Raw genomic sequence first — 14713 nt, 5'->3', positions numbered from 1 at the left:
GCCTGCCCAAGGGCGTCCTGTGGCTGGCTCTTCCTGGTCATGCTAGGCATGGCCTGGAGTGGGCTGATGCTGGACTAACACCTTGTGGTGTGGAGGGAGAGCGGCCAGGAATGTGGCTTACAGTCAGGGAATCGTTTAGGTTGGAAAAGACCTTCAAGACTCAAATCCGACCAGCAACCTGGCCTAGCTTGAAATACCAAGTCTTGCTACTGAGCTTGCTCTTTACCTTTCAGTACAGATGCGACCAAAAGAAGTACCTTGTATAGTTAGTTGCCAAAAGGGATTCAAACTGAAGGATCCTTCAGAGAACAGAAATCACTACTGAGAGAACTGATGGGAAGGAGAGGGCTTAAAGTAGTCATGGAAATTACAGCGGCCAGGGAAGCACCTGAAGATCAGAAAGCTAATGGGCAGTGACACTCGTGGCTCACAGTATTACAGGGAGATTTACAGTCATCCCCACTCTGCTGTAGGTGTAGCTAGTGGCCAGCATGGGTTGGCTTCAGCAATCTGCACTTGCAGCATAGGAAGGGGATTCTCTGTGGGAGCTAGCTCACACACACAAACACGCACCTTAGTGTCCCACTGGGACATCTTTCTTTCCTCCCTATGTTACAGAAAAAAAAAGAAATTGTGTCAGTGTTGTGGAAAATATTTGTCACACTTTTGCAAAGCCCTTTTAGTTTGAGAGGTCTCTGTTCTCTGAAGATTTGAAGAGCTTTAAGCTGAAGGTGTCCCATCCTGGGAAGTATTTGCACTCTGAGGCTGAGAACGGGTATTGTAGGAAAAGCTGTTGCAGTGGGTAAAATGTCAGAAAACAGCTTCAACATTTACTTTTTCCAACCCTTTGTTTCACCTAAAACCTATGTAATTTCAGAGCTAAGTGAGCACAAGTGTAGCAATAAACAAAGGCTGTACTTTGGAGAGGAGTGCATGTTTTGGAAGCCTGGGTGGTTTTCAGAAATGCTGTTTTTCAGTTTCTGCTCATTAAGACAAAATAGAAACCCAAGAGAAGATTCCCAAGCAAAAAAATGCCGACGCAGTCAGTCTTCTCCAAGCTCATGCTGCTATTGACCATTGCTTGTGGATGCAAAATGTATCCAAAGAACCATTTACAAATCATTTATGATTGTGGTACCCTACCACAGGTTTACCAGAGGAAAAGGCAGATGAAATTTATATTTTAGTAGTGTTTTTCGCCATTTCTGACTTTTAAATCTATAAAAGGCTTGGTATATCGTATTGCTGTGGTTTTTAATGATTCAATACCTATTATGAAAGCCTGCATTTGGCCATGTGAATGTTGTCTGAATAAAGTTGGATACAATATATCCTAAATTAATGATGAAAAAAGAGTGAATAAATGTCCCTGGGCTCTCTGGCCTGCCAGTGTCAGCACTTTGCAGCCCTTGTCGTTGATTCTGAGCCCCAAGGAAGCAGGTTAAGCCAGGGTAGCTGTCTGAAATTGCTTGGGACTTCCCTGGGTGTTTTAATCTATCCCTGGATGTTTATGTATTCTCCTGAAACCCCAAATTTTTCAGAACAGATGGGACAGAAGGGACTTCCAATACTACAGGAGTTTGTGGAGAAGTGCCCATAACTCTTGTGTTTGCCTTGTTCTGTACCAGCTCTTACCAGTTGTCTTTACTTGAGTGAGAGTGAAAATGTGGGAAATTCAGAAGGTATGGATCATTAGTAGCTGGAAATTCCTAATTTCCTCACAGAGCACAGACCCACTGCTCTTCCCCAGACTCTGCTGGGAAGTGTCGGAGCAAGGGGAAACCCTTTCGTAGTGGTGGTCTGCTCCAGTGAAACCTGGCCACCTCAGCCTGTGCTTGTTTGCTGTCCCAGGCTGACTTGCTTCCCAGCATCATGACCAGAAGAAGGGAAATGAAATTCCCTTTCCAAAAATTTAGCGTCTTCATTAATGTAGAGAAATGCAAGATTCCAAATAGAGTGAAGAACAAATCGTCACCATGTGGCTGCTATACCGAGTCATTCCATAATGGAATGAAGCTTGAGTGCCTAGTTTTTCGTTACATAGGGTATTTGGATTTCTTATATGTATGAATGTTCGATGTAACATATATGTCTAAGTTAGTTTTGAAATTTTAGCTCTTAAATTCCTGCGTTTGAAGCTTTTTCTTGGTGGATAGTCCCTATAATGCATTTATGCTTAATTTAAGAATATTGTCTGTAACCCTGCTTAACATGATTTCTGTTTAGGAATTACTATTTGTCCTTCGAAGCTAGCGGTTGCTGTGTCTGGGAAAGTGTAACTTCAAAACAAAGAAATATCTGCCCTTGTTAAAACTGGAGAGAAGAAAGTTTCTGAGGACCTTTGGCGTGCCACCAACGTGCTGTGTGTAGCGCAGATGGTTAAACAGTGCTACAAGGCTATAGTCTGATAATTCTGTTTTATGATTCTCTATTTGTCTACCACCTCTTTGATGTGAAAGTGGTATAGCAAGTACTCAATAATTTACATACTGTACAATTTAGCCAAATATAAATGATGCATTATTTTTCCATTTAGCCCCATTTGAATTGATTGATTACCAAATCTTACATTTATCATTTATCAGCATTGCGATCATTTATAACTTTTGCTGAGTTTACAAAGTAATGCATCAGTCAAGAAGCTGAGTTGCTCTTCCCTGATTTGTAATGGATATTGTAATGATCAAAACCTGATCCTTATGTTGTTTATTTATTTGATTTCATCAGCACTGAGCTTGGAAAGGATATCCAGAAGATACGGGGCCAAAGCTAAGGCTCAGAAAGAAGACCTCCCCCCCTTTTTTTTGTTTTCTTTTTTTTTTTCTTTTTCTTTTTTTTTCTTGTTTTGTGTTTTTGACTTTTAATAGTTATTTTAAAAATAAGTGTATCACAAGAAGGACAAGAATAGGTGGCCAGGCAGCCAGTGTCACCCAGGCCAGAGCCCAAGGAGGATACACCCGCTATCTTTTCATTTGCCTCCTACCTGCACTGGCTGGTAACAGCTGGGCACAGCTGAGATTTCACTTAACTCGGCTCCTGGGGTCTTCATCACAAGCTAGTTGCATTTTCCCTACAGTGGGCTTTAGGCATTGTGATTTTTTTATGGGCTAGATCTTTGTGGTAAGCTGCTTTACAATTTGAGCACATTTAAACTCTGTGTAGAGTACAGCTGGAAAGCATGCCTGCTTTCCCTCCCCTGAATCCACACAGAATCCTCAGTTACCCTAATCGTTTTCCTGGCTTCCCCTGCAGTTCAGGGCAGCCTTTCCCTCTTCTGTCCCTCCACGCTCCCGAGGTGGTGGTCCTTCCACGGGAAGCTCTGTGGAGGAGCCAGGTTGACACCCAGAGCTCTGAAATATTCCCCATTTAAAACTGCAATCCTTATTCATTGTGAGTGAAGCGAGTGAGGGTGGTGATGAATTTGAGTCTGGTAAAGCAGACAAACAGGGGGTGCTGGCCCTGCTAAAAAGTTCTTGAGTTGGAATAATTATAGAAGTTATTTGAGTAGAGAAATCACAGAATAGGTCCTTTTTTGGCTGTTGATAGCTTTCGTGTTTAATCACCGCGCAACCTTGTGTGATTGGGACTCGCCTAATTGATTTCGTGATGACAATTGCAGTAGCAGGCAGGAGCACACCCGCAAAGCGTGTTGCGGGAGATGCACGCAACGTGCGGCTCGCGGGGCTTTTCCCTATCCCCTATCCTTATTAACGTTGGCTTTGCTAAAAGAAAAGAAGATTGAACATAAAAAGCTGAAGGTCGTCCATACAGTTGTCTCAATAGCAATCTGTGTGACTTTAACCCTGTTGAGGAAAAGTAATTACCCTTTGGCTTTTGGTGACCTCAACTAACCTTTGCTGAAGGACCAGAGAAAATAAAGGCTGACCAACAGCCTGCCCTTCCTGCCCTGTGGTTAACCCGCGTGGGGAATGAAGAACACCCTCAACAATAGGATGTGAAAATGTTGCCATGGAAATATCATTGGAAGAAGAAACAAAAATCTATTACAATTAATAGTGTTTTATTAGGTGACTCCTATAGAACTGTTTAATCCATGGAAGTTGCTCTATCGTGAGATCTGGGGTCAGGAAATTTCAGGAGGAACAGAAGCAGGAGGGAGAGCGTACCTCTTTAAAAATTCAAGAGCTGTTGGCAGAGCTGGGATGGTTTGCATGAGATAAAAGAATGAGGTTTGTGTTGCACACTGTAAGTATGGGAAGTAATAGCAAAGAATAGATGCAATTACTGTAATTGCAAATGATAACCACTAGCTATCCAATGGTCAGGGAGAGTATTGATACACAAATACTTTAGTTTTGTTATATGGCGAATAGCAAGAGCCATTTAGCTTTTTGTATTTTTGTTCACAATGCTGAGGCCTTGCCGAGAGAACATCAGGTTATTTGCAGAGGGTATCCTGCCTTTGTGTCTCTGATATTTTCAAATCATCTCCTATCATGCTTTTATTTTGATTTTTTTTTTTGCTCCTTTTGCTATTTATTAAATTTGATGCCTTACAATACCTAATGTTAAATCTCTGATAAATTCACTGGTCTGCTTTGTTGTGTTTTAGGCTGAACCTTCTGCTGTTCGTTACCCCAGCTGTGGCTAGTTTCAGCTGGAGCTGGCAGTGCTGTACTTGTTCAGAAGTAGCTTAGCAGTTTCTAGCAAATGTTGATGGTCCTTTGAGCATACAAAGACAAAAATTTTTGAAGACATAATCTACATGTTGATGATCTACGATATTCCAGTTTTAGTGCATGATAAAGCACTTAAGTAAATTCCGTGATGTTTCCTTATTTATGTGACAATTTACAATACTCAATTTAATTTATTTTTTAATAAAAAGTTTTAAATGTGTGTTTCTATCTGTGTGTACCTAAAAAAAAATAAATTATTGTATGGCTTTTAAGAGAAATTAAGAGAATTTTAGCAGGTTTGTTTTAAGACATTAATACACAATTGTATGCATATGCTTTCTGGTATTGAAAGTTAAATCAAAATAACACATTACTTACAAAACATGTTTTAAGAATGTTGCACAAAGTTATACACCAACTTTCTTTTTTGGTCTTGTTCCCCATGTACAAATATTTTAAATGCTAAGAAGATGTCAACTAAAATACTTTAATTAGTGTTACGGATAATCTTGCTGTTAGTTTAAATGGGCACAGGACTGTGCCCTGACTGCATCCTTATTTCTTATAATGAAAGCTGAAAGCATGATAAGGAAATGAGTTGTGGTAAGCATCATATTAAAATCTTTTCCTTCTTTTAAAATGGTGAATAAGATTTTTTTTTCTCCAGTATTTTTGTGTCAGCTTCCAGTAATACAGCTGTGGATTTTTACCACGAGAGTTCTTCAACTTAAGAAGGTTTTCAAATGTTAATTTGCAAAGGGCAGATAGTATGCTGGAAAGAACCAAACTTACTTCTGCATGAAAAAGGCTTTCACATGCAACATTGAAATAATTTTCTGTATTGCAAATACAATAATTATCTCAACCTTTTCCTAGTTATAACAATATTGCTCATTTTTTAAGTTTGTTGCCATTGCAAATTTTTGAGCACAGAGTGCAGTGTGTCTAGATGCAGAAGTACAGTAGAGACAATGCACTCTGCCTTTTATTTATAGCATGGAAACTTGTCTGTTGCTTTAAAATGAACTCCGTGTTGCTATATTCATTTATAACCGGGTGAACACTTAAAATGACTTTGGTCAGATTTCTTTCAGTATGCAAGCTTGTATTTCAACTTATGAAACCAGTGCAGGTCCAGGATCAAGGCAATGTGCTTTCATTAATTTTCAGCAATAATTTCCACGTCACTGGCTCCAAAGCATTGTTTGCTCAGATAACTCACCTGGTTGTGGTGCTGTGGGGAGCTATTACCTGTTTCGTTGACTGTTGTGCTTTCTCCCTTGGGGTAGTGCCCAGGTTCTCATGTTAATCCATCTTCATTTCCAAGTGCTCCAGGTCCATGGTATTCTGGCTGAAGCTCAGAACAAAATTCATGGAAGTCCAGCATTGTACTTGTGGAGTTTCTGCTGCTGTGTTTATTGTAAGAGAAAGAAAGCAGAAGAAGAATTACCATGTGTTACTCAAAGGTAAGCATATTGATAACCTGCTCTGTTTTCAATACTTTGAGAAGTTTGAGAAATCCCTTTAAATTATGCACATCATACTATGTGTGTACTAGAAGCTGTTGTTAAGGTGTCTTCACCTTCACTTGTGGATTGTCTTCTGTCCTGCTTTAATTTTGGTACATATGCTGAAGCTTTTTTCCATTTTAGCCTAACATAATTCCAAGGCCTGAGAAATATTTGCATTCATGAAATGTTTGCATTCCAATTTGGGGATTAATAAAGATAGAGGACTCGAGGATCTTAGAACCATTAGTTGTTCCTGTTTGCCACAAAAAGGATTTTCTGCCTGACTTACTAATGAGCTGTATATACTCTGCTTTGTAATGTGTTTCATACTTTCATTCTCTGAAATATATTGTCTGCCATTGTCAAATGAATGGGAAATTAAATACAAAGTCTATTTGTAGGATATTATTTTATTGCATCACTGTTATTTTGATATGACCATACAGGTGTATGTTATGTTATGCTAAGCATAGTATAACTTACATAAAAAAGGTAGGTAGGTAATAGCAAAGCAAAATAGTCAGAAATATTTTTCATTCAAGTCCAAAGTCTGGTCACATGCAGTCACATTCTTTAAAACCTAAAGCCTATTTTTACTTAAATTAAATCTGTTCATTGCTATTTTAACCATAAAACATAAAAATGTAGTTTGGTAGCTAATGATTAATCTCGCTAGCATGGAATCATATATATGTTGTGGAAAGTCAGAAGTGAAATAATTTCTACGTTATTCTGACCTGATAAATTCACAGACATACATAAAATGCAGGGCTTTCAAATAAGCTACAATTCTTAAAGCTTTAATTAATCTAACATTGCATAACCAGTGCATTTAACTAGTGGCCTCCTATTGTTCTATAGCATTATATGAGAATATTATGCTTCTTAAGAGAAAGACTGCCAATACCGAGGTTTAAATGTTACATACATGTTATAGAGAGAAAAGAGAATTGATTCAGTCATTAATGGTAATTGCGGCAGAAATATTAGTTATAACAAGATTACTTCGTGGCAAACTATAATACTGAAAGTACTGAATGAACATCTGATTCTCAGAAACGTAAATACAGGCTGAATATCCAAGGCATTGCAGAAATGTTTACAGTTTATTTTAGCAATTTGCAAACACTACAGAGGAGATATTTTTTATAAAATAGTATGACATTTCTGTAGCAAATTTCTGTCACTTTAAAGTCATCTCCTAGCTATTTAGTAATAATGCAGCAACAAAGCATAGAATATAGTTTCGATAAGTGTTTATTGGTATCCTGCATCACACAAACAGATAAGTAAATCTTTATCTTGATAGTTTTGTTTTTAAATCAACAGCAGTATTAGATATCCTAAAAGTTACCATAGTCATTAAATACCTTATAGTGCTGTATCCCTGGTAATCCAATTTACAAAACTATATTCTCAGCAGAAACTCCTGGGGTATACAGTAGTTCTCTTCAGTAAGCCCTTCCTGCTTTTTCTTGTCATGAAGCAGTGATGGTACATTTTATCCTGTTGATAATTTGACTCTCTTTAAACTATTGCTTGTTGACCCACTGGATTGGTCTTTATTAGGGTGGAGGTAGCTGGAAGATTGAAGGACTGCAGAGCATATATCATTCTTCCTTTTTTACTGTACCTTAATATTCAACATAGCATCATTATTCTGAGGCAAAAGCGAAAAGCTGGTCCATCATATATTCCACACATTGCTAGTCTTTCCTCTATGTCCTGCAGTGCTAGAGAGGGGGATTATTGCTGCAGAAAAAAAAAAATCTGGCCATAGTGCAGGAATAATCACTGCAGTCCGGCTCACCCCCACACCTCTCTTTCTCTCTCTCTCTTTCCTTCTCTCTCTCTCCCTCTGTTTGAGGCCCCAGCTGATTCAGTCTGCATCCATCCATACATAAATCATTGCCCTTATTCTATTGGTTACATGGTACATGGCAAGTATTGATTTTTTCCGTTGCCTCATTGCTGGAGAACCCATGGTTTTTGTGAGACTGAAAATGCAAAATTTTTTGCCTGAGATCTTGTCAAGGTACAAAAATGACAAGCGAGGAGGGTGCTATTTTAAGGTTTCTGTGACTTAAAAATCTGCGCCTTCCCTGTTCTACTCTATGTTTGCCTGTGTCCCGAAAAGTCGTGGCTTGTTTAATCACTACTGCTTTAGGTAGGCTTAGTGGCTAAGCAGCAGGAGAATAAGTAAACAGAAGCAGGGCCTGGCCAGTCGGAGGAAGGCATTGCTTAATTATTAGAAGTTTAATTGTCTTCTGAAACATGAACAGAAAGATAAAGAACAATATGAAAATGATGGCATTTCAAGGGAAGAAATGAGTCCTAGGCATAGGATGATAACATGCTGTAGAAAAAGGGGCATTCAATTTCTTTCTGCATAACAAAAATATAGCAGCATGCTTAATTCTTGTGATAGGTCTTTGTAGCATTTTGAAACCGATTTGCTAACCCCTTATCAGTATGACTGCTGCAATGAGTTAGTTTTCCTCAGCATTCAAAGCTGCCTGCGAATGTCTCACAAAGATGGCACCTCGTTTCCTCAAAAAAGTGTTTTTGAGGAACAGGAAGCCTGGGTTATGAGGCAGATTATGAGATGTTCTACTTCAGTAACTGACAATTCCCTGGTCTAAGAGTCTGTCTTACTGAGAGCCTGATCCAAAACATATTGGAGTCAACAGGAATGCTTTCATTGACTCTATAGGTGCTGGCTCAGCTTCAGCTTGCACAGAAGACAGTATTTTCTTTTTTTCAGAAAGCACCATTTTCCCTTGTTTTGAAGAAGCAAAATGGATTGGGATGGGTGGTTTAGAGATGGGAGTACATTATTATTGTATTTCATCTGATTGCAACTTTTAACACTTTTAAATGTGATGTATGCGAACGACTGTGAATTTTCTTTAATGCCTGTAATGAAAAATGTGACCCGTGCCTATCTCCTACCATCCCCAATTACTCTATCTTGCTTTTACGTTGTTGGTTTTTTTTTTTTTTTTGCATTTGAAAGCCACTGTCAGTTCTTGTTTTCATCTACACTGCCTTTAGACTCTGGTGTTCCACCAAATGTTGCGTGGTCTCCATTTAAGTCACTGTACGCAATTTCTGCCAATTGCACATTGAAAGCAGCTGATATTTTCTGTCTATTGTTTGCATGCAAATCAAGTGCCTTAAACAAAATACACCTTTAGAGCTTTTGTGTTTCTGGGGCTGGAGGAATTGAGGATAAAGCTGAAGTTATCAGTAGGGAATCCCCAGACTGACACCTTCTCTTGCTGTATGGGACATGCAGGAGCTGAAAACGTGGTGTGCTGCTGGTCCTCTAATTGGAAACAGGGGCTGGGCTGTTTGACCAGCCTTTCCCCGAGCTGGCTGCGCTCCTGCCTGCCTGACCTGAGCCGTGGGTCATGCTGGAGTGAGCCATCTCCCCCAGGCGGGCTAGGCTGGGGCAATTGCCTTCTTACTGAAACGTGTTTTGGTACAAATGTATGTTGCAATGGTTTTAATCAAATTGATATGTAAGAAGATGTAACCTGAAATAAAAGAAAAATAGCAAGACTGTGGGAAACATGAATTTTGGATTCGTATTCTTTTTGCTTAGGAAAATTTGCCTTCGGCAAATGAGCTTCTTGCTTCACCAGAAGTGTAGTACCAGTGCAAAATGAGCCTTTTGTCCCTCTGGAAACCGTAACCTTTTCTGCTGTGTTCTGTATACATGTGGGCCAGACCTCTGTATTCAGTGGTAGTTTTTGTAGTAATTCAAATGAGAACTGTTGTGTTATCTTTGTGACAGTGGCTCCGACAAAAGGGGTTTGGTATGTGTCTGTACATTAGTCATTCAAGCCAAGGTTTAAGTTCACTCCTTTAACCTTTATTAATAAAAAAGAAGGGTTATTTGGCTCGCGAGGGTAGCAGAACACCTGTAGTTCAGTGGTTATTACATAGAGAAAAGACACTAAAGAAGTACTTGTCTAAATCTGAATATTACCAAGTGTGTTTCATCAGTTTCTTACAGAGTATGAGGACAGAAAATGCTTTCAGAAATTGCCAGTTTCACAAGCTTTTAGGACTCACCTTCAGTAGGGCGTTATCCCCTTATTTATGTTTCCATGGAGTCACCCAGCCTGGAGGTTGGGGCATTCATAAAGTGGTTGGCCTATCTTTGTTAAAATATTTTTCCTATAGCCTATGATACTCTCCTTAACCAAGGTGTGTTTCTGTCACAGCTCTGGGGCGTTTTGGTCAAAAGCCTGCAGATGCTGTATGCACACACCACAGAAATGCTTTATATACACTTACGAGTTATGAACAAGGGAACAGCGTAGATTTCTTCCCCTCAAAAGGAACATAAGTCACACGATAGTCCAGCAGCCATCCTTCCAGTGTGTGTGGAAAATCATCTTGACATTGCCAGTTGTTTCCAGAAAGAAAGTAGAAAACAGTGTCATTGGAGAGCATGGACCAACACACTGTCCTCCGGCAGATCCTATAGGAGAGGCTGTGCCCGCCGCTCTCTGGGGATGCGGCCAGTTCCAAGAAGTGTGATGGGATTTTTGCCACACTGCTGAGACCCTGCTGGAAAGGGGAGCCACCTGCTCCCCAGGCTGGCGCTCCTGGCAGTCACTCACGCTTACCGATAGATGCACGTAGATGGTGGTCAGAACCTACCCCGAGGCCCATGCTGAAGCTTTGTTGGGCACCAACCCCTAACCATAGCTGTTTTCTGGCCTGCTTCGTAATGGCAAGGTGAATTTAGTGAAGCCAATTCAGCCAGCTTCTTTTTGCATCTCTCTCTTGAAGGAAGACAAGCATTGGTCCTTGCAGATGGACATGAGAATTAATACATAACAATGACAAGAGGTCAAAGGATTTGTCCTGTAGCAACTAATAATGATATCTTTGTAGAAAATACAAATGAGAAGAACAGACAGTCATGTGAACTGCAAGCTGCGGTTGTGTGAGATGGAGCTGAAGCAGTCAGGGCCATTAACCCTTCCCCGAGCAGAGCGGCAGAGCAGCTGCCCTTTTCCCCACGACCTTGGGAAGCCATCAGCCCACAGTGCTCCCCTCGGGGTCACACGTGGATGCCGCATCCGGAGTTAGGATGAGCTGCCGACAGCCTGGGCCAAGCGACCCCTGTCTCCTTTCACCCGTCGCCAGTGCCTTGCCATACTGTGCACAGCTGTATCTCTGCTAATGACACATCAGCAAATTATGTGTCTGTTGGGCAAGAGCAGACTTTCATCCTCAAAGGCCTTCATAAATAAGGTTGTGATGCAGAAAAATAATGCTTGATAGTATCTCTGTTTTGTAGGTGAAGAAATTACACGAAGATCTGGCACTGAAGCTGGGATGATGTTTGAGAGCTCCTGCTTGCGACACACATGTGGGAAAATTGCTAGAGGACCATGTACGTGGGGAAGTTTGACCCCTATAATGCTGCCAAGGACAGAGAGGTCTTTGGTGGTTTGCTTAGCAAGCATTAGTCACAAAAGCATCTGGCTCAGCTCAAACCTGTAGGTTGCATTTTCTCAATAAATAAATAAATAAATAAAAGATGAAAGAGAAGGAAATAACAACACAAAGTCCTTTCTGCAGGAGGGCCTGTCTCTCTTTCTGCTTTCCTCAGCCTGTTGTTGTGTAAATCACTCTGTTATATCCAGCAAATTAACTACACACACCGCAACATGCTGTAGGAAGTCTGTTGTGGATTTATCCATTTAAATAGGAGTGGGATATAGTGCCACTTCATTTAACCCATCCTCAATGCTGCATGAGATCCCAGAAAAGTTATTCAGCAATAATTTTAAATCCCATCCCTGGGAAGAAAAAATAAAATAGCTTGGGACTATACAGTTGGAGGCTGTAGTTGCAATAAAATCCAGAAAAAGGTTATTTTACCTGAATTTATCGCTTAGCAACCAAGAACCTACCTCCTGAGATCCCTGTTCGTGGGTTACCAAGTAACTGGCTGTGACAATTACCAAACAGCTGTCCCAGGAATCTACATAGCCTTTAACCTCCGTCAGCTGAGAGATGGGCTGATGACAGCTAACAAACAATAGAAACACACCCTAATATTTTATTTAAGAGCTGAGGGAAGCCACAGCTGTATGGTTCATTCAGCCAGCTGGATTTAACTGCTTTGAATCGCGTGGCGTGGCTTCAGGAAACTGCTCTGCAGCTATGCCCTGCGTTTAAAGATGTGCTGGGGGTTTATTCCTCTGAACTTTATCTCCGATAATTGAATCCACACTATCAAGACAGGTTTTGCTGTTGTGTAGGAATGTAATTATGAAGGGTTTTTTGTTGGTGGTGTTTTTTTTTTTCTTATTATTTTATTTATGTAGCTAACGGTTTACAGATTTTTTCCATTAATTTATTGTGTTGACGTTGGGGTTTACGGAATGTAACTGTTCCACTAATTATCAGTGAAAGGGAGAACATTATGTATCAAAGTAATAAAGGAGCAATTTAGGAGGGAAAAAGCGTAATTAAGACTGGTAAGGCAGAATTAAAAGAAAAAGAATACCGAGCTTGAATATTGAGAAGAGCTTCTTGTAAATGAGGTGGATTATGTTTGGGGGTGGTTTCCCAAAGGAAACAAGGGGAACTGCAATCTCCAGCTCGTACAAGTAGGCTGAGGACAGTGTAAAACACTGGAAATGTTGGATAGACTAATGCAGGTGTCAGTCGGTGTGGAAATGGCTTTTTTTTCCTTCCATTTTTACTTTCTGTGATTTTACAATGTTACAAGTAGCAGTCAGCAAACCTGCAACAAATTGCAAATACACCATTTTGTGCTGGCACTTTAGATGCCCTGAGCTGGGAGAGATTTATGGACGTGCCTTGTGCTACAAGTTCTCGAGTTCCTTTTAGTTTAAAATAGAAACAGGAAAAAGGGGTTGGGAAGCTAAGGCCCCATTCACGTGTACAGATCCCAGGCACACAAGCTGGAAGAGCAGGGAGCTTTTTCTTTCTCTTTCTGCAGGCTTGGTACAGGTATCGAGGGGCAGAGCATTTGGAAATCAGTCATCTTGCTGCTGCTGGCCTTGCTCCAGCATATTCTAGCTGAGATATTATGGTGTACTCTGGCATGTTCCATGTGCTGCAACAGCAAGAGCCAGCTCAGGAGATCTTCCACCTGATTTCCACCAGCACCAAGTTCAAAAAGGGAACTTTCCCCTGGCCACTTATGGTAGAAGCCTTGTCCTTCTAGAACCTGGAGGGGGTTCTTCAAGTGGCTGGTCAAAGCGGACTAGATTTAATTTGTTTAGATCTGCATTTGTTTGGTTTTATACATCATTTTTAAATCATGGCTGGAAAGCTGATAACCTTTACCTTTTCACTGCACACAGCTGTACTTATTTTCAGGTACTCAGGCTGATGAGGAATTTTTGGTTCCTCAAATAGGTTTAAAAAAACAACCCAACAAAAGTGCCCCACCAACCCCATTGCCACATCAGCACCGTTTCTCCTGGTGCAGTAACATCTTGCGGGCATGAGGGTGTCCTGCTGCACGTCGTAATCACCTTGTCTTACAGATTGTGTAAGGACCACATTGCCAAAATTGTTGTTCTCTTTGGTGCTGGAGTATCGTTAAGTACGTTACTGCATTGCCTTCTTGTTAACGTTGTGTAATGGGGAGAGCTGACGGCTCGTGAGATTGGGTTGGTTATCTCTGAGGCCAGTTTTTGAGTTCATTGTGCAATGTTATTTTTCCCTGTTTACATTTAAAAAAGACACTCAAAGAGTGTTAGGTCCGCTACATCAAATACGCAGAAGATGGGATAAGCCAGGGGAAATCTTTCTCCCATGCATGCATTGTGACCGTGTGGTAAGAGGCCACGTGACACTAAGGATGGCTTGTAGTTAGCGGCTGTGGTCCTCATATTTATCCCCAGGCCTTTCCATATCTGCTGTGGACATTTGGCCGGGCTCGTAAACTCTGTTAACTCAGATGTGTAAGGGAAACTGTGAGTGTGTGCGCCCCGGTGCACCCTTGGGGAGGGCAGAGCAATGGCAGGGGAATGAATCCCAAACTTGTCACTGACCAGAGAATGGTTCTTCTGTTGCATTTGTGTGGTCCTTGAGCTCAGTACCAAAGGTGCTTTTGCTCCTAAGCTGCTTACTGCCTTGTTTGGGTATGAAGGGAAGGGCAGGAGATGGCAGTGACAGTCTTACTCGCACCCTGTCCTGCTACTCATTCGTCTCTGTGGGAGAATTGGGATACAGGAAGGCATTGCTGGGACGTTCTTTCTGTCTCTTGATGACAGAGCATGGTTGTCCTGTTTTCTGGCTGGTAGCTGGTTGGTTACATTGACAGATGTTGCAATGATTCTTTTGGCACTATTCTGTTGTGCTGACTGTTCAAACAGGAAATTCATCTTTTAGTATTTGCACATGTTAAATGTTTGTTTTAGTAGGAATCGCTCTGACAGCAGGCTGGTCAAACAGTATATTTTTGGAGCAGCAAACTCTGGAATTCTCAAAGTCCTCGTCGTCCCATAGGTCTGCTGGTGCTTGGCCTGGAGCCCTGTTCCACGAAATACCACA

General features: G+C 40.9%; 1 protein-coding gene and 1 long non-coding RNA gene across 12 annotated transcripts in view; one reads left to right on the top strand and one right to left on the bottom strand.

The window, feature by feature from the left end:
• The window catches only part of CCDC85A (coiled-coil domain containing 85A), a 231256-nt gene that overhangs the window by 87478 nt on the left and 129065 nt on the right, over positions 1 to 14713 (top strand). For all 11 annotated transcript variants that reach the window (XM_080587533.1, XM_080587518.1, XM_080587530.1 and 8 more), the window contains one exon: positions 5968 to 6106. In XM_080587533.1, coding sequence (XP_080443659.1) covers positions 5968 to 6106 — 139 coding nt within the window. Of the gene's footprint in view, positions 1 to 5967; positions 6107 to 14713 lie in introns of those variants that run through there.
• Positions 9531 to 13622, bottom strand: LOC308193192. The gene is made up of 2 exons (XR_013949455.1): positions 12091 to 13622; positions 9531 to 11976 (listed from the first exon to the last, which is right to left on the bottom strand). It is a non-coding gene; the product is annotated as an uncharacterized lncRNA (long non-coding RNA).

This window comes from Anser brachyrhynchus, assembly GCF_964034855.1.
Source record: "Anser brachyrhynchus genome assembly, chromosome: 3".
In the NCBI taxonomy this organism is placed as follows: domain Eukaryota; kingdom Metazoa; phylum Chordata; class Aves; order Anseriformes; family Anatidae; genus Anser; species Anser brachyrhynchus.
This window is presented reverse-complemented; position numbering and strand designations above follow the sequence as displayed.